The 24,315-nt window shown below is 40.8% G+C and overlaps 1 protein-coding gene across 1 annotated transcript in view; it reads right to left on the bottom strand.

Annotated features, from left to right (window-relative positions):
* Window positions 1-2,838: 2,838 nt before the first annotated feature.
* ABHD6 (abhydrolase domain containing 6) overlaps window positions 2,839-24,315 on the bottom strand; it is a 40,694-nt gene continuing 19,217 nt past the window's right edge. Inside the window, exons 3-9 of the mRNA XM_027864126.1 lie at window positions 22,039-22,195; window positions 19,513-19,626; window positions 18,450-18,582; window positions 11,148-11,305; window positions 7,604-7,658; window positions 7,306-7,406; window positions 2,839-4,178 (exon numbers count right to left, since the gene is read on the bottom strand). Of these exons, the coding sequence (XP_027719927.1) occupies window positions 4,002-4,178; window positions 7,306-7,406; window positions 7,604-7,658; window positions 11,148-11,305; window positions 18,450-18,582; window positions 19,513-19,626; window positions 22,039-22,195 (895 nt within the window). The 3' untranslated portion in view covers window positions 2,839-4,001. The remainder of the gene's footprint in view (window positions 4,179-7,305; window positions 7,407-7,603; window positions 7,659-11,147; window positions 11,306-18,449; window positions 18,583-19,512; window positions 19,627-22,038; window positions 22,196-24,315) is intronic.

The following is a 24,315-nucleotide window of genomic DNA, read 5'->3' as shown; positions in this document are numbered from 1 at the left end:
TCCAACTCCAAAATTGTCACTTTCCATGAAGCTTCATCAGGCTCCAGCGCAATGTGTTTCAGAAGGGCCTTAGTAAGTTGCTCTCTTCCACACCCCCTCCCCCAACTTCCAACTGCTTTTGAAATCACAGAGATATGAAGGTGGGATCTGTCTATGCCTCACTTTCCTAGACACAGTAGGGCCAGAATTGAAGGTAAATGGAGACCTTCGAAAGCCCTTCTCGGAGCCTTGTCCTAAAGCGTTTCCCAACCACTCTGTTCACGTCTTTAATCACAAGAACAGCATAGCAGGGTGGAAGGCTGTTCCCTTCCCTTGGAAGGGAAATTCCCTTGGAATTTGTTTACCATTTAAGACTTGAGAGAGCCGTGCTTGAATTAGCTGTATTATGGGTTTAGTTTGGGCAATGATAAGATACGATGACAGATTTTTAACTCAATCTGGATGTTAACAGTCCCTACACTAACAAGGTTTCGGATTTGTAGGATATACCCAGGAGGATGTGGAGGTGTGTATAGGACTGTGATTGCCAGCTTCCCCAGGTGTGAAGAGTCCCAGAGAAAATTCTGTCAAACCTTGCAAACTTACAGAAGGCTAACCTGTTGGAAAGCCGATGTGGGAAGATATGAGTGAACTGAGGCAAGAGCAAAGGATGAAAAACCATGTATGTGTCATCTTCCCCAATTAGAGTATAAGCTTCTTGAGGGCAGGAACTGCTTTTGCCTTTCTTTGTATCCCAATGCTTAGCACAGTGCCTGGCATATTAATAAATGCTTGTTGATTAACTGATTGACAGAACGATATCCACAATGAAAGCAATAATGTGAACAAATATAATGAAAGAAGGCGGAACTCGGATGAATCGCAATCTTGGTCCTAGAGATCAGATGGCAGAACTGTTTCCCGTCTCCCAGTAAAGAGGTGGAGGACTTGGGGGAGAGAAAGGTATATGTACTGTCAGACCTAGTTGCTTTTACTTATCTGTTCTTATTTAAATGATACAAGGAAGGGTTCTGTGGTCTTTGCTACCACTACACCGTGCTGTGCTAAAGCTAATGTTTTAAATAATGATTATGTATTTAGATTAATGATAATGTTTTAAAATGTTTTAAAACAATATCTGTGCATTGGACAGACCAAGCTAAACCAACAAGACTTTTCTTGGAGCTTAAAGTCCAACGCTGTGGTATCAAACCCAAACAGAATCAGGCCATTAAACCATACATAAGTATCTCTACAGACTGCACATTGACTTAGAAAACCACATATTAACATTAACTATATTCTCTTGTATTTTTATTTATTTTGTTAAATATTTATCAATTACATTTTAATCTGGTTTGAGCCACACTCAGGAGTATTGCCCAGGCCAGGGCTTGATGAGTCTGGTCTAAAATGATTAGCCTCAAGCGTGAGGACAAGCCAGCCTGTGGACAGCCCTTATCACACGGAGAATATGATTCAGCACACTTGACCTGGTTGTTAGAACTGGAGGAAAGAGGCTCCTTGGAAATCGAGAGGCCCAGAATGGCTGGGAGTGTGATCTAGCAGAAGGAATACTGGGTTCTGGAATCAAAAGACCCACGGTCAAATTCTGTCCCTGACACTTATTACTTGTGTGAGCTTGGACAACTCCCCCAACCCCCTGCTTCCTCCCGTATGGGGGAGGGGGATGTTGACTAGATGACTCAGCACTGGATCTAAGATCCCTGAGGGTCAGAGTCCAAGACAACCACGAATGACCCTTGTCCTCGGCCAAGCTTTTGCTGTGTAATGTTTTAGAAGAAGATTTCATCATGGCCTGGGGAAGACTGAGCTGGGTCAGCCAAGGGCTCTGCATGGAGCAACAGGCCAAGCGAAAGATCTGCGTCTCTTGTCGTTTCTCTGATCTGTTTTCTCTAACGCTAATGAGCATTAAGGAAACAGAAAGCCCTATCCAGCGGGGAAAAAGAGGCAGATTTAGAGTCAAGAGAACCTCAGTGTGAATTCTGCCTCTTAACACCTGGTGTGACCTTGCTTCCTTATCTGTAAAATAGAGGGCTTGGTCTGCATTGTAGCTCATCCTTCCTTTTTCCCCTTTCTCGAGAAGACCGGTGACATCAGGAGGACGCGTCTTGACTCGAAGGTGAATTAGATTGAAGTGAGGGAGGGCTGAACCAGTGATCTCCAAAGGGAAGGGTCAGGGCTTGACCTCAAAAGAGCCAGTGTGGGCTGAGCCCCAGCCATATGTGATCAAGTAAACAAAGGGTAAAAAGATGGGAGACTAATTCCAAGAACACTTGGGGCAGAAGTTTAAGCTGAAGCAAAAACACCAAGGTTTTACCTATTTCAAAGCAACCTACAGAAGATGCACTCCTGAGAGATTTGCTGGGAGTGAGATCGAGGAAGACAGTCTAGTGATTGAACAAGGGACCCAGAATCAGGAATCATGAGGTCCTAGATAAATTGAGAGCTAAAAGGGATCTTGGACGTCATCTGGTCCAGACCTCTAATTTTGTGAATGGGAAAATTGAGCCCCAGAGGTGGAAAGTGGAAGAATTGGGATTTGAACCCAGGGCCTCTCACTCCAAAGCCTGTGCTCTCTCTCCACCGTCCCATGAAGCCTCCCCCTGCCTCTGGTGCTTACATGCTGTGTGACCATAGGCCAGTCATTTCTCACCCCCACCCTCCCACCCCGGGCCTCAGGCATCTGTCTAAAACTCAGTGTAGAGACCAAGTGGTGCTCTGTAGCAGTGAAGGGGAGCTCCCGTACCTCCAATATCATCAGTCTTCAATGTATTAATGAGACATGGAAAGACAGGTCAGAATTAGCATTTACAGACAACAGAAGAGGCCACAAGGAACAGTTTGACCAGGCTTGTTCTTTACTCCAGACAGATCATATCAGTCAGCTACAAATTACAAACAAGATACAAAATAAGACTTAGAAATCACCCAGACTGGCCACCCACCTTTTCTATAAACATACTCATTGCCCCCAATTTAACAAACACATGAGCTCACTTAGGAGTTTGAAAATAGAATCACCTATGTGGTCCTGATTGAATTCAGATTTACTTTATGTCATTTCAGGAAAATCTTATGGCTGTTACCCTTGTCATCAATTCCATGACTGTGCAGAGAATTCATAGAATTCAGTAATATAAATGCATTATTGACATCCAAGGATTTTCAGCAGCATGGGTTAATAGGAAGGAAGCAAGTCACTTGTTTGTGTAAGATGGAACCTTAATTTGATCATTCACATCATCACCTAGAGTGTTATTGCTTAGTTTGCTGATTAGGCCCCAATTCTTTAAAAATGAATGATTCCAGGGACATGTCTGGCAACCGGTTTTTCATTACCCTCCAACCCGTCTGTTCTCAGCTGCTGACCTGTGCCCACCGCCAAGACAAGCACCGTTAGAGCTGATCCCAAGCTTACTACCTCTCTCTCCTCTCCAGCCATTGTAAACATTTTAGGTTAGAAAGTCCCGGGGCTTCAGCTCATAAATGGCTCTCGTGTCTAAGTCTCCACATACAGCTTCGATAAATTAGATACAAGCAAGAGTAAGTGTTTCACTGAGAAGGTCTCCTACCACAGCGGGTTATCATGCAAGGTGAAAGGTTCTAACAGAAATACCGTAATGTCTCAGTCAGGAAGGAAGGTCTCTTGGGCTTGATATGGACTTGAAGGTTACAGTCTACTATGGGTCAGCTGTCACAAAACTGTCCCTGCATCATCACCTGGATGAACATAAAGACCTCTGTCTATTTCATGGCTCGATTTCTTTTATTCCACCTGATTTGTGACTTTGAAAAAAAAAAATTAGACGGTCTCTGGTCCCTTATGGAAGCAGAGCGCCATAGTGCTAACAATTTAGAAAGAGATCATGATTCTGGTTTCCACAGGGACTTTGGCACTTCACCTGCGTGCTGGGTACAGGATCCCTGAGAAGTGAACAGAGGGTCGGATTTCTGAAACTGGAGCAGATCCTAAGGAGGGGCTGGATCCCAAAGAAAGCTCAGTCCTGCTTCTTGTTGTTGGCTGCACTGTACAGGGAAGATAAGAACTCCACAATGAGCTTGGCCGTCTTTCGGGGCCGCTCCATCACCACAGAGTGACCACAGTTTTCCAAAAGTTCCACCTGACAGTTGGAGATTCCCTTGGCCAACAAGTCGGCTCCCGACACATCCAGGACCTGAGCAGAGAAAGAACTCAGGATTATGGGGAGATCTCATTACATTCTCACTAGTCTAAGAGTCATAAGACCTGGATTCAAGTCCTCCCTCTGACAATCTACTGGCTGCCTCACCTGGGAAAAATCATTTAACTTCTCAGGGCTCTAAACAACTTTCTCATAATATAAATTATAGGGAAGATACTGATCTGCATTGATAGACGGAGTTTCCTCACCGGAACCACCTTACACCAAAGATATCAATCACAGGTTTGAGGAATACCACACCATTCAGAGCAGATCTCATTGCTTCTTAAATCAACAGTTTCCAATACTAGTGAAATAATAAAAACAAACAAAAAAAACAACCCAGAAAAGACCGAAGAGCAAACTTCCCCTGACAGCAGGTTTTGAAATGGGATCCCAGATGTAGAGGTGGAAAGGACCACAAAGGTCATCCAGTTCAACACCCCTTATTCCCCAAATAAGGAAATGGAGGTAAAGAGAACTGAAGTGACTTGCTTAGTCAAACCACCAAGGTAAGTAGGATTTGAACCCTGGATCTCTAACCCCAAAGCCAATGAACAGAAGAGTTGTCTTCCTTCTTCTTGAGGTTTCTCTTGCTACTAATCGCCTTCTACTTGATTTTTGTCACAAACATTCCTTTTCTTTTCTTTCTTTCTTTTTTTTTTTTTTGGCAACTGGGGTTAAGTGACTTGCCCAGCTACTTAGTCGCACAGCTACTAAGTGTCAAGTGTTTGGTCTGAGGCCAGATTCGAACTCAGGTCCTCCTGACTTCAGGGCCGGTGCTCTATCCACTGTGCAAACAGTTCTTTTTCTGAACTGGATTAAAGATTACTTCTACTCTCTCAAGCTCATTGGTCCTGCCCTCATTCCAGATAAGACAGCCTTTGTCTATATCTCAGAAGGCAAAAACAATCCCACCTTCAACCTAAGATCCTTAACAGATCTCAGATTTAGAGCTAGAAGTAACTTCAGAGGTCAGTCATCTAGTCCAGCTTGCTCATTTTACAGGCGAGGAAACTGAGGCACAGAGAGTTAAAATGGTTTGCTCAATGTCCTCCAGGTTATAAATAAAAGGAGTAGGATTTGAACTCGGGTCCTCTGACTCCACAGTTAGCACTCTTTCTACTGTACCAATGAAATATAAATCATTAGAATAGCATGATTTTTAGCCCCAGCAGAAGCTGCTCTAAAAAGAATGCAATGTCAAGTGCCTGAGCCAAGACACTGGAGAGAAAACACCTGGTTTTATGGCTTTAATATCAGAGAGAATGAAAAATACAAGGCAGAAGTAATTAGAGAAACATTGCCTAATGTTCAGGACTAGGCAGATGATGGTCCTGTTGTATGTGACCACATCTGGAATGTTGTGTCCAATTCTGGAGGAGGGTAATCACAATCATGAAAGGACTGGATCAAGGCATATGAGTACCAGTTGAAGGAACTGGTATGTTTAGCCCAGAGAAGATAAGATTTTGGGGGATGGGGAAGAGGACACAATAGCTGTCTTCAAGGCAAGAAGGGCTGTCCCTTGGAAGAGACTTCAGACTCGTTCTGCTTGGTCTCACAGGGCAGAACATGGTGCCAGATTCAAGAGTTGTAAAGAGACAAATTTGGTTTCGATATTAGGAACAATCATTAAAGTTATTCAAGAGTGGAACAGAAAAATGAAATGCTACCAAAAAAATCTATTATAATTCAGGGGACTAAAAAAAAAAAAAAAAAGGATATGCAACAAATCATGATCTCAGATAAGACAAAACTAATCAAGTAACTGATCAAAGTAGAAATTGATCAAGTCAAGAAAGACAGGAAAATTATATTATGCTTAAGGTGTTATAGACAACAACAAAAAATTAAATTTATGTGCAACAGATAAGAAAGCAGCTGAGTTAGTAAGAGAAAAGTTAGGAGAATTGCAAAAAAGATACTGATGGTAACATAATAATAGTAGAAAGCTTCATATTCCTTTCTCAGTGCTAGATAAATCCGAAAGATAAATAAAAAAGGAAACTCTGAATCTGGATGAATTATGAGACAGTATAAATTTGACTGAGCTATTAAAGAATACACATTTTTAGCAGGCCTCAGTACAAAAACACTGATCATAAAATCATCGATAAAAACGGAATGGGTCTGCCTGGGAGGTGATGACTCCCTTTCCAGTAGAGGTCTTCAAACAAAGGCTGGATGACCTCTTGATATTCCATTCAATCCAGCAAATATTTTTAAAAGTTAATTACGTGCCAGGCACTGGACTAGATGCGGATATATCATGATATGGAAGAGATTCTTACTCAGAAGTAGATGGGAAGGGAGGTCTTGTTCATCTCTTTGATTCTGTGATTTTCTTAACAGTGTATTACATGATCTATCACAGATATTACACTGATAATTTCCATGACAATGCTCATCTGAAACTGACCCAATCAAAGACATTCTCTCATGAATCATCTCTTCTTCGATAATATTCAAATGATCCAAGGTCCAATAAACTGTTTACCTGAGATTGCTAAGGTTTTTCAAGTTCTCTTAGGCACTAGTCCTACTACTACTGATAACATGACACCTACTATGTGCCAGGCATTGTGCTAAAAGCTTTACAAATAGTATCTCATTAGATATCACAGAAAACCAGACAGATAGGTGCTATTAATTATCCTCATTTTATAGCTGAGGAAACTGAGACAAACAGAAGTTAAGGCACTTGGCAAACTCACACAGCTAGTATGTGTCTGAGGGGGGATTTGAATTCAGCTCTTCCTGACTCCTGACCTATCTCTCTCTCTCCACCTGACTACCTCTACTTTGCCCTATTTCCTTCCTCTTAAGATGTATGTTGTGAATATCTTAAGTAAAAGACCCTTAAAAAAACTTCCAGCAAAAGAGCAAAGAGATGGCTGGGTAGGGAGGGGAAGAACATCATATTTCCATCTCCCATATCTACTCTACATACAAATTTTGAATTATGGCATGGGGCCATTCTGCTTCTGCCCCACAATAAATAAAAATGAGGGATGATTTTACAATAAATAACCACCCATGCCTAAAGAATATTTCCCTCAATGAAATTAATAGAAATGACGTCAACCTGACTCAAACATTGACACATAGGAAGATGTACCTGATCTTGCTTCCCCCAGATGATCTGTGTTGGGACTTGGATCTTCTCCATGTTTTCTTGGAGTGAGTATCTTGACTTTTCACTTACGATTTCCAAAAACACTTCCCAGAAAAGGAAAAACAAAATAACATGCTTTTGGACGGCAAGAGTCGTTTATTTCGGGAGATGCTAAGGCAGCATTACAGGGTCATTTTTGCACAGTGGTCCAACAAAAAGATTTCCAACCAACATCAGACACTTAGCAAAACAAGAGCCAACAACCCATGACTTCAACTTTAACGAGAGCAGTGTTACTTACACTTCCGGTAGAAATCGTTATGTGGAATTCGAACGTCAACAAGTCCCTGTAGAAGCTAAATTGAAAAAATACATTTATTTATTTATCTAAAAACAATGATTTTAATATCTTCACTGATGTAGGTCTTTGAAATGAAACTGAGCTGAGTAATAATAATAATAATAAGTAGCATTTACATAACACTTTAAGATTTATAAAATACTTTATAAATATTTTCTCATTATCTTTTATCCTCATAGCAATCCTGGGAGGTAGGTATTATTATCCCCATTTTATGTGAGGAAACTGAGGCAAAGGTTAAATGACTAGTCCAGGGTCACACAGTAAGTGTCAAAAGCTCTGTTTTTAATGAAATTGAATCATTCAGGTTTAATAATGTGTTACTAACATAATTAAGAGTTTAGTCTCTAAAAGATACCATAAACCTACCAAACCCTTAGGGTATCATTCATCTTGATAAAAGATTACAACCAACCAGCCAGCCTTCCTTAACTTAATTGCACTATACATTTTCTACTAACAATAACACCTACTGCAGACCTTTAAGATGATAATCATAACAAATAATAATATTAAGTCATTGAACCACCAAAATAAATGCAAAGCAAGATTTTGGTTATTATTTGGGAGTCTGGGTCTCTCAGGAACCTAAATTATACCCTTTTGACAAGTCCCTGAAATGAGTTTTCTTAGGTCTCTTCATCTAATGTTTCAGCTAATCTCAATAAGCATTTCCCTGAGTATCCTAAGGCAAGGCTGTTCACCTTTATCTAAAAGGACATTTTCGGCATTTTTATGATTTTTTTTATCTTCACATCATAGTCATTGCGCCCACACTTGGTCTCTTTCTTCCCATTCACGGAACCTTCCTGTGATAAAAGAAAACAAGTAAAACATCCAATATGGTGACCAGAGTGGAAAGTGCCTCAGGTCCGTCATCTCAGTCTGAAATGTAAGTGCATTTAGTAAAGCTGTTGGGACCCCTTATCTGCACTGCTGAAGTCTGGCTCCAGTCCAGGTGCTCAGAACATTTGCCAAGCTAGAGGAGGCAAGGTTCCATGACAGCAAGAGAACCGAGCTGGGGGCTCAAAGCCTGTGTAATCTTAATCAAGTCACTTGACCTCAAAGGGACTTCTCTGTTGAGCGTGTGAGCTCCTAGAGGCCAGGGACTGTTCTTTACCTTTCTTTTATCCTCAGCACTTAGCACATAACACTTGGTGCCTGGCACATGGTGATGGGTGCTTAATAAATGCTTGTTGACTTGGTGACCAGGGGATTTCCAAGTCCTTTTCCAACTCTGCCTTGAAGTAGGGACAGACTGATTCAGGAAGATCCAAGTACAAGTCCCATCTTGGGCACTTACTTTGACTGTATGACCCTGGCCAAGTTACTTAACCACTCTATGCCTCAGTTTCCTCATCTGTAAAATGTGGATAATAATGGCACCTCCTTCACAGGGGTGTTGTGAGGATCAAATGAGATAACATTTGATCTGCAAACTATAGACATATATATATATATATATATATATATAATGCTAGCTATTATTGTTTCTATTATTTTTATTATTGTTGTTATTATTACTACAAATGCTGCACCCTGGTTCTAGCCATAAATGCCCTGCTTATGAAGACTGGGATTGGAAATTTTAAAAATGTATTAGTCTAGCATACTGTTCACCTCCAGATAGAGAGATGAAAGAAAATTGAAGCATTTTTGGAGGGGACATGGCCAATAAATTTGTTTTGTGTGACTACACATGTTTGTAGTGGTTTTATTTTTGTTGCTTTCTCAATAGAGGGAAGGAGGAAGTGGGAGGGAGAGAATCTGAAGCTGAAAAATAAATAAAATTGAATTTAAAAAAATTCATCGGTTTGAACATTGTCTGTTAATTGAAAAAATAAAATTTAATTAAGAAACTAGAAAAGTATTTGTTTATAGTTTTAAAGTTAGCCCCCTTTTATGTGTTTACATAAAATCTATTTTTATTTGTCTTTGTTTTTAACTGTTTTTTAAAATCAACAAAAATCTGCCTTCTCTCTCCCTGGCCTTTTGTCCCTGTCCTCAACGGTGAAAGAAAGAAAAACAGAACTCTTATTACAAATAGGAATAGTCAGACAAAACTGATCCCCCCTATTGGCCCCATCGGAAAATAACACGTCCCAATATGCCCTTTGTGAGGAATATGTAGCATGTTTCATCACGAGTCCTCTGCAATCATGTTTGGTCACCAAATTAATCAGTTCTAAAAGTTGTTTGTCTTTACAATAATGTCATAATATAAATTGATCTCCTGATTCTACTCCCTCCACTTTGTATCAGGTCATCTAAGTCTTCCTAGGTTTTTCCGAAATCATCCTCTTTGCCATTTCTTACAGCACAATAGTATTTCATCACATCTATATACCATAACTTGTTCAACCGTTTCCTAATTAATGGGGAACCTCTTCAGTGTACAATTCTTGATCACATACCTTTCATGTTTTCAAAAATGCCTACTATGCTTCTATATGGATAGAGTGCTAGGCCTGAAGTCAGGAAGACTCAAATCCAGCCTCAGACACTTACTAGCTGTGTAACCCTGGGCAAGTTACTTTACCCTGTTTGCGTCAGTTACTTATCTGTAAAATGAGCAGGCAAACCAGGCAAACAAGTCCAGTATCTTTGCCAAGAAAACCCCAACTGGAGTCATGAAGAGTTGGCCACAGCTGAAAACTACTAAACAACCCTTTTCTTCTACGAAAATCATTGAGAAAATATTGATAAAAATGTCAACTGACACCAGGCTAAGAACAGATTCTTAGTGATCCTTCTTGCTTAGCTTGGTACCAATGAAAATTTTAATGAAATTAAATTTTTTAACACATTTTTATATTTTTTTCCCTAAGGAATCAGCATTTAAAAAATTAATCTGGTCTTCCCACTAGCTTCCACCCTCATTGAGCAAACAAAACAAATCCCTCAAAACACATCTTCCTAGTCCAGCAAAACAAATGCCCACATTTAAATTTTTAAAAATGTTTTCACTCAATAATTTTTTTTCTAGAAATGATATATACCACCTCCTCCACGGGTCTCTAAGATGCTGGTTGGTTTGCTCAGGTTGGCTGCAGTAGGCCTGGAAAAAGCATGGACATGCCAAAGAAGCCAAGGTCGAAAGGGACCCTGGGTGTATGTGGTGTCTGGCCTCCAACCTAGGGAGGTGGGAACGGGGTTTCCTCACTGAGAGTCTTCTAGGCAAAAAAAAAAAAAAAAAGATTGATCAAGTAACATCTGGACTTCTGAGGTCCTTTCCAATTATAAGACCATAGACCTCAAGATGGGAGGCATCTCAGAGGCCTCTGGTTCAACTCCCTTCATTTTATAAAGGAAGAAACTGAGTCACTGACCAGTCAGGAGACTTGCCTAAAGTCACAAAGGTGACCTCTCAGAGGTGGGGTCTGAACTCTAGCTGTAGAACCAGCTTCCCTAATTGATACCGAGATTCTAGGATTCTGCTGTGCTTTGTCTGGCAACGGAAGCAGCCCTCTCCCCAAGCTTTCACCTGATGCGGCACTTTGAACCGGACATAGGAGCACAGCTTCAGCATGTTGGCCATTTCTTCTGGGGTTGACGGGATTAAGGGGATCTTATCCACAGCAGACATTTCGTGCAGCATCTTGAGGTGCTGCACAAAGGCGTTCTCAGTGGTAATGTGCAAGCCTAGGAAAGCCAAGCCAAGAGATTTCAGCAAGCCTCGTTCAGCCTGTGCCGTGCCCTTTCTGGGGCCCAGCACCTGCTGTGCCCAGCTCCCCATCACCTCCACGCAAGCTGTCAGCCCACACCAGGACGCTGTAATCCGCTCAATTCCTGTAACCCAGTACACATTTCTTGGTTTTTCTCAATTTTATCTTATTTTTATTCATGTCTTCTCTTTTTATATCACCCTTTCCCCAAATATTTCCCTCCCTATAAGTTACCCAACAAGTCATCATCCCTTGTTACAGAGACTAAAAAAGACAGAGAGACAAAGCAGATCAGTAAGAGTAACCAACAGAAGGTCTGAGAGTCAATGCTGTATTCTGTACCCTCCGTCCCCCTCCTCTGCGATGAAGGAAGTTACTCAAGACTTTTTTCTGACATGCAAACAAATATTGAGAGTCATCTCAGAGGCAGACCCTGGAAGGGGCAGGCAGCATTAGGAAGGATCTCCTTTAGAAGGCAGTTCTGCTTGGTTAGGCCCATATTACCTCTGCCTTATTTAAAGAATCAGTAAGCGCCAGTGAAGAAAAGACTGGACTTGGAGTCAGGAAGATCTGGGTTCAAATCAGGAATGCCCAGTGAGGAAACTCTCTTACCATTGCAGCACCAGTTCACAGTTTTAGAAAGTTGCCTGGGGGCACTGGGAAGGGCATTAATTTGCCCTGGGTCACCCAGATAATTTATGTCCAATACAGGACTTGAACATAGGTCTTTCTAACTCTTAAGATCAGCCTACTGTCCACTACTCTATGCTTAATGAATGAATGAAAAACATCTAAGTATACAGTATCAATGCTGTGGATACATATTCCCACCCCCACACAAGACCCCAAAAAAAGGAAGTCCCTGACTTCACGGTACTTCTGTTCTAATTGGGTAGACAATCCAACTAATACTTAATGGTGACCCCTTCCAAATCTTCTTTCTTCTTATCTGCTCTTCACCAACAATTCAATTCAGCCACAAATGTTTTTTAAATACATGCTGAGAATAAAGCAACAAAGTGCTGTGGAGGGTTTAACAGTTTAGCTAAGAAAGGATCTCTGCCCTTGTGGAACTTAGAACCATAGATATGGAGCTGGGAGCGAACCTGGAAATCACCAAGACCCCTCATTTTAAAAAAGGGAATTTTATTTTTTTCCAATTACACGTAAAGATAGTTTTCAACATTCATTTTCTATAAGATTTTGAGTTCCAAATTTTTCTCCCTCTCTCTTTCCCCTTCTTCCTCCCCAAGATGGCAAACAATCTGGTACAGGTTATACATGTGCAATCATGTTAAACATGTTTCATTGTGAAAAGAGAAAGAATCCACTTCTGGAAAAAAAAAACCCAAAATACAAACTTCCAGGAACGTCTCCTTACCAAAATCCAGAGCTTCAAGAGAAAAGGAAAAAAATACTTCAAGCAGCCAGAACAAAAGAATTCAAATAGCAAGGAACCACAATAAGAATTACACAAGATTTAACAGCTATCAATATAAAGGAACAGAGAACACAGAATGAGATACTATATTCCAATAAGCAAAAGATAAAGGTTTACAACCAAAACTAACTTACTCAGCAAAAATCAATATAATCCTATGAAGAAAAAAATGGATCTTCAATGAAATAGAGGACTTATAAATATTCCTTATGAAAAAGCTGGCTGAAAAGAAACTCTGAAATATAAATATGAGAATGAAGAGAAAAATTAAAAAGGTAAACATAAGTGAATATCAGAAAAGGCTTTATAAGAATGACCAGTTTGTTTCTTTGTGGTTTTTTTTGGTTTTGCTTTTTTTTTCCTTTTGTTACATTTCTTCTTTCACAACATGATTAATGTAGAAATTTTTACATGATTACATGGGAAGTTTTACATGATTGCACATATATAATCTATATCACCTTGCTTGCCCTCTTGGGGGTGGGGAGGAGAGAGAGACGGAGACAGAGACAGAGACAGAAATTTGGAACTCAAAATCATATAAAAATTGAATGTTGAAAATTGTCTTTATGTGCAATTAGAAAAAAATAAAATATCATTTATGTTAAAAAAAAATTTTCTTTTATAAAATGAACAGTTTGTGTTCTAATGGAGGCAGTGTTAATAGAATTTTAGAATCCTAATATCACAAAGGGTTATAAAGATTGTCAAATGAGTCAGAAGACCGATAATTAGCGTTATTGTATTTTGAAGATACTGTAATAAAAAGAAAAGGGAGGGGCAAGGAAGGCTATACTAGGACAAATGAGAGGAAAGATCGAGGAATTTATTAGCACACGCGATAGTGTTGCATAAGTAGAACCATATACCAACATGGAAGGAATGGGGGAGAGTAGGCCAACACTTGAAACTCACCTTCAGCTAAACTGGTCAAAAGAGGGCAGAACACACACACACACACACACACACACACACACACACACACACGAGTTTGCTTTTGCAATATATTAAACTCAACAAGAATTCAGACAGGAACAAGAAATGGAGAAAACGAAATACAAGAAGCAGAGTAGATTCAGAGACGGATAAATTAGAAGTAAAGCAAACCCAACCTTGGAGAAGAGATAATTAAGAAAAGGTTAAATTTTTTTTAAAAAAAAGGTTAACAACTTGAAATAAACCAGAAGTGAGGAGAATAGGGAAGAAAAAAACATTTGGAGAATAGGATGGAGGGAAATAAACAATTAACTGTCATAACTGTGAACGTGAATGGGACAAACTCGGGCCTGAGCGTGGACGAGGTGAGCAGAATGGATCAGCAAGTGAAATCCAGTAATATGTTGCTTGCAAGAAACACATATGAAACCTAAAAACTCACAGAGTTAAAACAAGAGACTTGGGCAAAATCTACTATACCTCAGCTGAATACAAAAAAAATCAGGGGTGGTAATTATTATTTCAGTCAAGGCAACAGCAATAACAGACTTATTTAAAGGAGATTTTACTTAGAGCCATAGACTATGAATTGATTTCAATTAACATATGTACACTGAGTAGCATAGTTTTAAAACACTCAAATAAAAATTAAATTAATCATAAGGAACAGTTAACAGTAATATGTTTTGCATGTCTGCACATGCATAACCTATATCAAATCGCTTACCTTCTCAGTAAGGAGGGAGGAGAGGAAAGAAAGGAAGGGAACGGATTTGGAACTCAACTTTTAAAAAATGAATGTTAAAATTATTTTAACAAGTAATTGTAAAAGACATTTAAAAACAGTAAATAGTAAAATTATGACGGGGGTGGGGCTCAATTTGCCTCTACCAGTTCTAGATAAATCTGACCACAAAATAAACAAAAAAGAAGTTAAAGCCCAAGGTAGAGCCCAAATGGATATATGATCTAAATATAAAAGGTCACATCATTAACAAATTAGAGAAACAAGAAAAAAAATTACCTATCAGATCTATGGATAGGAGAAAAGTTCATGATCACAGAAAGGATGGAGAAGACCACTGAAGATAAAACAGGTAATTTTGACTTCACATCATTTCAAAGTTTTTGTACAAACAGATCTAATAAAGCTAAGATTAAATAACTGGGAAAAGATTCTTTGTAGCAAGTTTCTCTGATAAAGGCATCTTTCCAAGATATTTAAGGAACTGATTTAAATTTATAAGAGCCATTGATATTCATAAAGATACAAAGATATAATTCATATATACATATTCATAAAGACATGACTAACCAGTTCTGAAGAGGAGGAACCAAAACTATATCCATATAAAAATACACCAAACCATTACTGACAAGAGAAACGTAAATTAAGACAACTTGAGGTTCTACCTTATACTCTCAGATTGGCAAAGATAACAAAAAAAAGAAAGAAAGAAAAATGATCAAAGTTTAAGGGACTTTGGGAAAACAGGCAAACGGCTGTATTGTTGGTGGACCTGTGAAGGGTCCAACAATTCTGGAAACGATCTGGAATTTTTCTTTCTTTCTTTCTTTCTTTTTTTTTTCCACTGAGAAGGAAATTTATTTGATAATTCAAGGTCTATGTAAACAATTCCTTTATCCACAGAAAATGTAATCTAATCATTAAGCAGAAGAAATAACAAATCACAAAAGAACAAAATGTACAATCTGTTTTCCTGGAAAAAAGCCAGATTTCTCAACTACTTTCTGAATGCTCAGATAGCTTCAAGATTACAATTGTGTAATTCATTTGAAATGTACATTAGGAGTTGCTGGGATGAGTGAAAATCTTCCCAAGGCTATTAATATTCAAAAGCAGAGGTAAGGTGGTTATTTGGTCACGGTGTTCTCTTCAAATCCCAGCTCTGGGTGGGAAGTAAGGGTTTATAGTTCAAATCTTAACGTGTGGTTCCGGGATTAGTCTCTTCTGGAGTCAGCCTCCCTAGCCCCAGTCTAGCCTCTTTACTAAAGTAATTAAGCCATTGCTGCTTTAATTCCTGAGCCTAAGAGTCAGATGTACTTATTATAAGCACACTCTATTTTTGAGGAATTTTTTTCCTTTTTTGAAATGGACAAAGCCAATCCCAGTCAACTGAGCAATTAGTGAAATAAAATCTCCACGCTCAGTTGTACCAGAGGCGTAAACTCTCCCACAGATCACAGGGAAACCAAATTTAAAGTCTGATGCCACCTAAATCATTTAAAGCAATCCAATAAGGACATTCCGTTGTCCTTTGGCCTCTCCACAAGTTTGAAAAGTGAAGAGGAATGTGTGGGGTGTTTGTGACCCCCAAAATGATCAAATCAGAGACTTTTTCTTAAGAAAGGCAAAAAGGAGTTTTATTGCTTTCTCATGAGAAAGGACACACCCAGCATTCGCTTAAGATGGCTCCAGCCAGGGTGTGCATCTGAGTGTCTTGTAAAGCAGAACATATAGACCCTATCCGCAATGTCTCTGCCCTAACCCCCTTCCCCTCAACCCATTGGCTGGGTATATTAGGGGCACAATCTATTCGGGGAATTCTAACTTCTACTGAAGGAAGTTCGAAACAAGTTAGAGGGGAGTGGTCTCTTTGCACAACCAGAACATCTGGTCTAGCCACATGGAACATCTGGTTTAGCCAGAATGTGCTGCAAAAAGTAAATGAGGTCGAGATTAGTTCATTCCCCTGAGGGGGCTTCACCCTATATTATCCCATTCACTCCCTTATCTTGTTTACATATTTGTGTAAACCAATAAACCAAGAAATCAATTAATCAATAACCTAATCTCCCCCTGTCCTCTTTTCTTATCAATTCTGTGGGAACCAAACTGTTAGCATTCCTCACAGGAAGACAGACCAAATCACTTGACCCTTAGGTTCAAGCTCCAAAATTTTTCATCCCTTCTCCACTCTCCACTTATGAATCTCCTCCCTAACAGCGGCTTATTATTTTTGGGGGAGCTAACCTGTGTACTTCATTGCTTAAGAATCTGATTTGACATTTCAGTAAATGTGATAGAGCTCTACCGGCAGGCCCTAGCATCTGCCTTAGTCAGAGTATCTGCCCAGATGGGTGTCTTCCAGTTCTTGGGGAAAGTCACTATTTCTAAAGTACTGGCAAATCCTGAGCAGAACCTGTCCCACCAGCAATACACACAGACCAGTTGGTAGAGCAGCTCGAATCTGTGATCAAGATGGTGGACATATGAAAGGAGGAGAAGACTTTAAAGATCTGGAATTTAAATTTCAGTAAGAACGTTTCCTCTTCCCCAAAAGGCAATTGCAGGCTATGCCCCTGGGCTCCCCAAGGAATGGGAGCACTTGAAAACAACATATCTCTAGGCTGGATGGGAATCAGGATGAACAGCATAAGTCTTTGTTCAAATGATGTCTTCATTTACACAAAAATGATGTGTAAATTTTTGTGTAAATGATGTTTTCATTTACACAAAAAGTTACTAACCACTGTATGTCCTTTGACTCATCTATACCACTACTGAGCCTATACCCTAAAGGGATCAAAGAAGAAAAGGTCTTAAATGTTTAAACATATTTATAGCAAGTCTTTTTGTGGTGTCAAAAAAAACCAGAAAACTAAAGGGATGTCCATTAATCGGGGAATGGTTGAACAAATTGTGTTATAAGAATGGGATAGTGTAACAAATGAGGAAATAGATGATTTTAAAAAGACAAAGAAAAGCTTATGTGAACTGATGCAGAGTAAAGTGAGCAGAACTCAGAGAATAATATGCTATCGCATCATTATAATTCTGAGGACTCTTTTAAACTGATAAAGGGTGAAATGAGCAGAATCAGGAGAACAAGGTATACAATAATAACTCTGTAAAAAACAAACACCTTTGCAAGCTGTAAGAACTAGTATCAATACAATGACCACCCATGATTCCAAAGGCCTTATGATGACACACGGGATGGATTATAGACAGGTGAGATTTAGAATGCAGAATGAGATGGACAGAAAGATATAGATATACAAACACACACATAAATGTATATATATATATATGTAAATGTGTGTACATAGATAGATTGATAGATAGACAGGCAGACAGATGGATAACAGCCATTGGGGGAATTTGTTTTGTGTTACTATGTTCTTACGAGGAATTTGTTTTTCTCTTTGTCAATGGGGCAGGGATGGGAGGGAAAGAAAACAGCTGCTACAGATGTGGAATGTTTCACGCTTATTCATATGAAGTCACTGTATTATTAGTTTTGCTTAATTGACTTCTCATGGAGTAGAGTTCCCCACTGTATAGTGTAAAAACAAAACATCAATAAACTTTATTTTAAAGTTCTAAGTTCTAGTTCTAAAGGCATCTAAAGGCCTTCGTAGAAAGACCTTCAATGAAGTTCAATTTTGTTCTCCCAAGTTTGGAAGTTGAAGGAAGGTCTGAAGCAATCACTAGGTTTCAATGAAAGGGGTTTTTTGGGGGGGGGTGGGGAGGGGGTGATTGGGTCATAGTTATTTCTGGATCAGAAAAAAAATTCCGATCGAGCACAACATAGAAATGAGATTTCATATGGAAGGTGCTCTAAAAGTAGGCACATAGTAGGCATCCAATACATGCTCTATCTATCTAACTGGATGCTTAATAAATGCTTTTTGGCTGCTTGGTTAAGTCTCACTAAGGAATGGCCTCCAGCCCAGATTTCAGACACACTGACTAGGGTGATTTACCCCTGGGACTCACCCGCAGGACACACCAGCGTCAGACTGCAGACATCTGATGGATAATAGGCAGCATACACCCCTGCAACATGGCCCCCCATAGAAGTACCCACCAGGTGGAAAGGCTTCTTGTTTAGCTTGATGCTTTCCACAAACTGCAAAAAGAAGCAAAAGAAGAGGCTGGTGAGAGAACTGGAACCATACCCTGTGGAGGCAACTAAAAATAGCCCCTGGGGAGAGAAAAGCTTCCCACCCCTCAGCAGGGTCCTGCCCTCGTAGCAAACCTTTGACACTCTTGTCTTCCTTCCCCTCTGGCATCAGGGTGGAAAACTGAGTGGAGATTCCCAAGGCTACACTACATGACCATTCCTCCTTGACTTGGCTTGACTGAACAAAGCTGTTTGCCTGTTGTCTTCCCCATTAAAATGGGAGCTCCTTGAGGGCAGGGACTGCATTTTTGCCTTCCTTTGTAGCCCTCCCTCTTAGAATAGTGCCTGGCAAATAGTAAGATTAAGAAATGTCTGCAGATTGATCTGCTGACTTGAGCTCTAAGTGCCTTAGGCAACTCTCTTAAGACAGTAAGTCACAGAGAAGGTGCCCACTTGCACTGGTAGAGAGTTCCCTATGCCAGTGAAATCACAGATTCAATCCCTATCCCTATCCCTCCAACTCCAAACCCAGTGACTTTCCACTTTACCACACTGAATCTTGGGTATCACATTTTCAAATAGATAAGAAACTGCACCAGGCAACAGGTAGGTGCTTAATAAATGCATACTGGTTTACTGATTGATGGATGGTGGTTCAGAAGTTCCCTTTCAATGAGGTAAGGGAAGCTTTCCAAATCAAATTCTTCAGATGCACCTTAAATAAATTAAGAATGAAGCAAATGTCAAAGAGTCTAACCTCTGTCTAATCAAAAGCCATCTTTGACTGCCTGAATTTTCAAACACAACTTACAGAGAAAACGCATTCATTAGCTGTTGGTCCATAGGCCAACGTAAACCACCTGCCCGCTCACCATTTTTAAGAGTTGAAGGGTAAGGAAGTGCGAGTCCTTTCAACGACAGGGTTCCACCACCTACCTGGTGTATCCTTTTCACTTGTCCATCGATGGACAAGTCGTCTAAGGAGGATCGAGTGGTACCCTCGTGGCCGGGCATGTCGACACAGACCAAATGAAGGTTCTTTGGGAGGAACTAAGGACACACACACACACACACACACAAATGGAATGACTCATCAGTAAAGACAGTGGTGTATGGCAACCGGGCCAGTCGAGAGGAGAGAGCTCATCTGGAAAAGAGGCACAGAATCCCAAGAGTAGATCTGGAGCTGGAAGACAGCTCAGAGACCGTCTGGTCTGGCCTCCCCATTTCACAGATGAGGAAAGTGAGGACCAGAGAGGTAAACGGGTGGGTGACCTTATTCAAGGTCACACATAGGAGCAGAGGTCTGGAGCCGGAAAGAGTCATAAGTTGCTTTGCCCGCATGGAGAAGACCACTTCCTTCAGAGGCCACCAAGCCCATTTCAAGGCAAAGGCAGCTGATAGAGCACCGGGCCTCGAATCAGGAAGACCTGAATTCAAATCTGGCCTTAGATACTCATTAGCTGTGTGACTCCAGGCAAGTCACTTAACCTCAGTTTCTTCATCTATAAACTGGGGATAATAGCGGCATCACCCTCCCAGGGTTGTTGTGAGGGTCAAATGAGACAACAGCTGTAAAGAACTCAGCACACAGTAGGTGCTATATAAATGTTAGGTATTAGCTACCATTATGAGATTCCACCTCCCAACATCTGCACACAGGTAAATCTAATTAAAATTATCCAGGGCCACCTCAAAAGAGGAGATGTCACAAAAGGACAAAAGCGACATAAATAGTGTGATTAGGAGTGAGAAGGTGAGTCAGCAGCCAGGCCCAAGGAACACACCCAGGTGGCGTATTTCTAGTCTTTCCTAGCCCAGCTGGTTGGTGTCGCCATCTTCAGTTCTCACTCCTCCACTCATGGCAGCCACACGGGGAATCTTGGCAACCAGGTTTTCAAAGGATGACCCTTAAGGCAGGGAGCCCTGCATTTAAACTCTGCCCCTAATACTTATCACCTGTGTGACTATGGTCACATCACTAGCTTTTCGGAGCCTCTACTTTACCTCTCCTAAGTCTGGCATAATCATATCTGCAGGGGCTGTTGGGAGGCCCAAATGAGATCCTTTAGGTAAGCAAACTATAAAGTGCTGTATCAATGCTAGCTATCATTATTGTTGTTATTATCATTGGCCTGTAATGCTCTATATTCATGGTCTCTGTATTGCTTGTTACTAGACTGTAAGTTTCATAGGGGTAGGATCCATCTTAACTAAGCTTTGGCTAGCACAGTGCTCTATGCACACCAGGCGCTTAATACATGTTTGGTGTCTGATAGGTTGTTGGGAAATTCTCTTCTCTGAAGATAGATTCACTTTCTTTAAAAATTTTAATTTTAGTTATTTAATTTTATTCATATATTTTTATATCACCTTAATTTCTAAATATGTCCCTCCCCCTCCCCTCAGCAGGTAAAAAAAAAAAAAAAGGATTGAAAAGTTAAAAAAAAAAAAGTCCAGTAACACTGACTAACCCATCACAGAATCCACCCGTTAATGCAATTAAAGGTAGATTCTTAATTGGGATGATTTGGCTCCTGGCTGGAAGCCAGACTGGATAAGCTCCCATCGTCCTGCTTGCCTTCCCCTCTTCCCCCTTGACTTTGGCCTCTTAGGTTCATGGTTTATCCGACTAACCAAAGGGGCCAGCCAGAGGCTCAGAATAGGTGCCTGGGTGGGGTTTCATAAAGCTGCCCTAACAAATGACTATGAAGAATAATTTTTTAAATGGGTGGGGCAGAAACCCTAACTTAAAAGGATAAACAAATATGATTGAAAACCCCTAAATCCCAACCTTGGCATCGATGGTTGTTATGGCCAGAAGAGGACAAAGCCTCTATTTATTCTAGGGGAGGAGTGAGAGTCATGCCTCCCCTCTCCTTGCCCCCCTCCCCAGGCATTACTAAGCACTAGAGGCTTGTCACTCAACATAAATACCTACATGACAGTGAAATTCTATGGCACCAAAAATATGTGTATTCCTCCTTTCCTCAGAGAGGGGAAGCAATGTGACCAAGGTAACGAGACAGATGATAAGAGGCAAAGTCAGGATTTGAACCCAGGTCCTTGGACTCCAAATCCAAGTCTCTTTCCACTGTACCAGGCTACCTTTGAAATCATCCAGTCCAACCCACTTGGAGTAAAAAGGCCAGATCTGTCCTCTGGATTCAGTTTTATGGACCTGCAAGAACACAAGCTAACTCTTTTCCTTGACAGTCTTAATAATAGCTAACATTAATACAGGGTGTCCCAAGGTGCTTTCCATATGTTATCTCATTTGATCCCGGCCACAGCTCTGTGAGGTGGGTACTATTATTATCTCCATTTATTATCCCCAGATGAGGAAACTGAGGCTGAGCAAGGTTGAGTGACTTACCTGGGGTCACACAGCAGGTAAGTGTCTGAGGCTCTGGGCCACCAGATCTTAGCATTTCATCGTAAAGGGAAAAGCTGGCTGCCTACCTTGACTACATTAAGCCACATGTCTTTATGGGCAGAGAAGCCGTGCAGCATCAGAAGGGAAGGTTTGGTTCCAGGCCTGCCCCGGCAGGAATAGCAGAACTGGTAGTCATTATGGGTGACGTAGCGAACCTGCAAGCCCAGGGTCCGACGCCAGTACCTAGAGGGTGAAGGTGCACGTGAAGACAGCAAGGGGAAGGACAGAGCCAGAACCAGAAAGACAGGGACAGAAACAGAGAGACAGAAACAGAAGACAGAGATGGGGAGTGAGAGAAAGAAAAAAAAATTAGCATGATACTACAAAGAGACAAGGGGGCAGGACAATAAACATGTTAATGAGGGTTAGCACAAAGCTGGCCTTCCTCCAGAATGGCTGCATTTTGCAGAGCGCACCATATGCAAAGATTTTTCCAGAGCTTTAGCCTCTGGGTGCACTGCAGCAAGGGCCTTATTGATGCCAACCAAGCCCCTACTCATTGAGTGGTCAGTCAGGCAGAACAGGAGATGCTTTAATGGATGCATCCGGTGTGTTTTGCTAAGCAGCATGTCTAGGATAAAAAAAAAATCTTCCTTAAAGAGACCTGTCAGATCGTACACAGTAACAGCAGCATTGCCATGGGAAAGACTTAGCTTTTCGATCAAGACGATGTCCCATGGCAGTTCCAAAGGACCCGTGATGAAAAATGCTATCCACCTCTAGAGAGAACTGAGGAACTCTGAGTGCAGACTGAAGTACAATCTTCTCTCTTTCTTTACGTCTCTTGCCTATTATTAGACACACTACTAACATGGAAACGTTTTGCATGACTTCACATGTATAACTGATATCATATTGCTTGCCTTCTCAATGGGTAGGACAGGAGGGAGAGAGAGAATTTGAAAAATTTTTAAATGAATGTTAAATAAGTTAAAAAATTAAAAGAGACATGTCAGGTGTCATTTTTTTTTTTTAAATAAATCTTGAGACCTTAGTTCTAGATAATTTCCTGTTTGGCAAGGGCAGTGTTGTTTCCTGTTGATATTTGGTTTTATTTAAGGTCACAGGATGACATATCTGAAGATGGAGGACCTTAAGAGACCATTTAGTCTAACTCCAATTTTACAGTTGAGGAAAGTGAGGCCCGGGGAAGTGAGGTGAATTGCTCAAGGTCACAAAGGAAGTATTAAGCCCGGATCCCTTGACTCAAGCCAATATTCTTTCCACTGTCCCAAATTCCTTTTAAAAAAATACATTTTGATTGATCTTTTCTTTTTACATCACCCACATTTTCCATCCCTCCTCCAATCTGTCTCCCAGAGAGCAAAAAAGAAGGGGGGAAACAGCTTAGCAAAATTAACCAAGACACCCTCCAAGTCTGACTTTATATGCAGTGTCCCCTACCCATAATTCCTCACCTCTGCATATGACAAAGTTTTCGAGCAGCAAGCTCCAAGCTGTCTCCTACACTAGTTTACTGTGGGGTGAGCAGCATTGGTCTTAGATCCAAACTAGCTGCTAAGAAGACATTCCCCTGCAGATCAAACTTTCCCTTGCAGTTTCCTGTCATGGTCCTTTGCGTGGAGCAGGCAGACAGCAAACGGGGAAACAAGTGAAAGTGACCTTGGCAGCATCACCAACTAGTTTTCACGGCCGGCATTGACTTCTGAGTCTTACAAGTGTTCATGCTATATCCCCCGGTAGAATGTAAGCTCTTCGAGGGCAGGGATTATTTCATAGGATCACAGATGTAAAGCTACATAAAGAGACCTTGGACATCTGCTCATCTAATCCCTTCATTTTCCAGATGAGGAAAGAGGTGGAGAGAGGTGCCCAGGATCACATACATGCCAGGATTTGAACAGGTCCTCTAAGTCCAGGGCAGCTGGGTGGCGTCATGGTGCATACATGGTGCTGGACCTGGAGTGAGGAAGGCTCATCTTCCTGGGTTTAAATCTGGCCTCAGAAACTTACTAGGTGTGGACCCTGGGCAAGTCTCTTAACCCTTTTTGCCTCAGTTTCCTCATCTATAAAATGAGCTGGAGAAGGAAACGGCAAGCCACTCCAGTATCTTTGCCAAGAAAACTCCAAATGAGATCGCAACTGAAACGACTGAACAACAACCTTCGACTCCAATTCCGAACTTTTCATGCTGCCCCATGATGCTTTTCTATTTCAGTTTGGGTCTTTGTACCTCTCCAGGACCCATTATAATGTCAGGCACACTCTAGATGCTTAATAATATTTTTCGAATTGAATTGAATTGAATGTGGTTTCCATAGAGTTTCTGTTAAGAGCGCAGT

The sequence above is a fragment of the Vombatus ursinus genome, unplaced genomic scaffold, assembly GCF_900497805.2.
Source record: "Vombatus ursinus unplaced genomic scaffold, bare-nosed wombat genome assembly UNPS02014773.1, whole genome shotgun sequence".
Taxonomy (NCBI): domain Eukaryota; kingdom Metazoa; phylum Chordata; class Mammalia; order Diprotodontia; family Vombatidae; genus Vombatus; species Vombatus ursinus.
The sequence above is the reverse complement of the archived record's forward strand: the minus strand, read 5'-3'. Positions and strand labels throughout refer to the sequence as shown.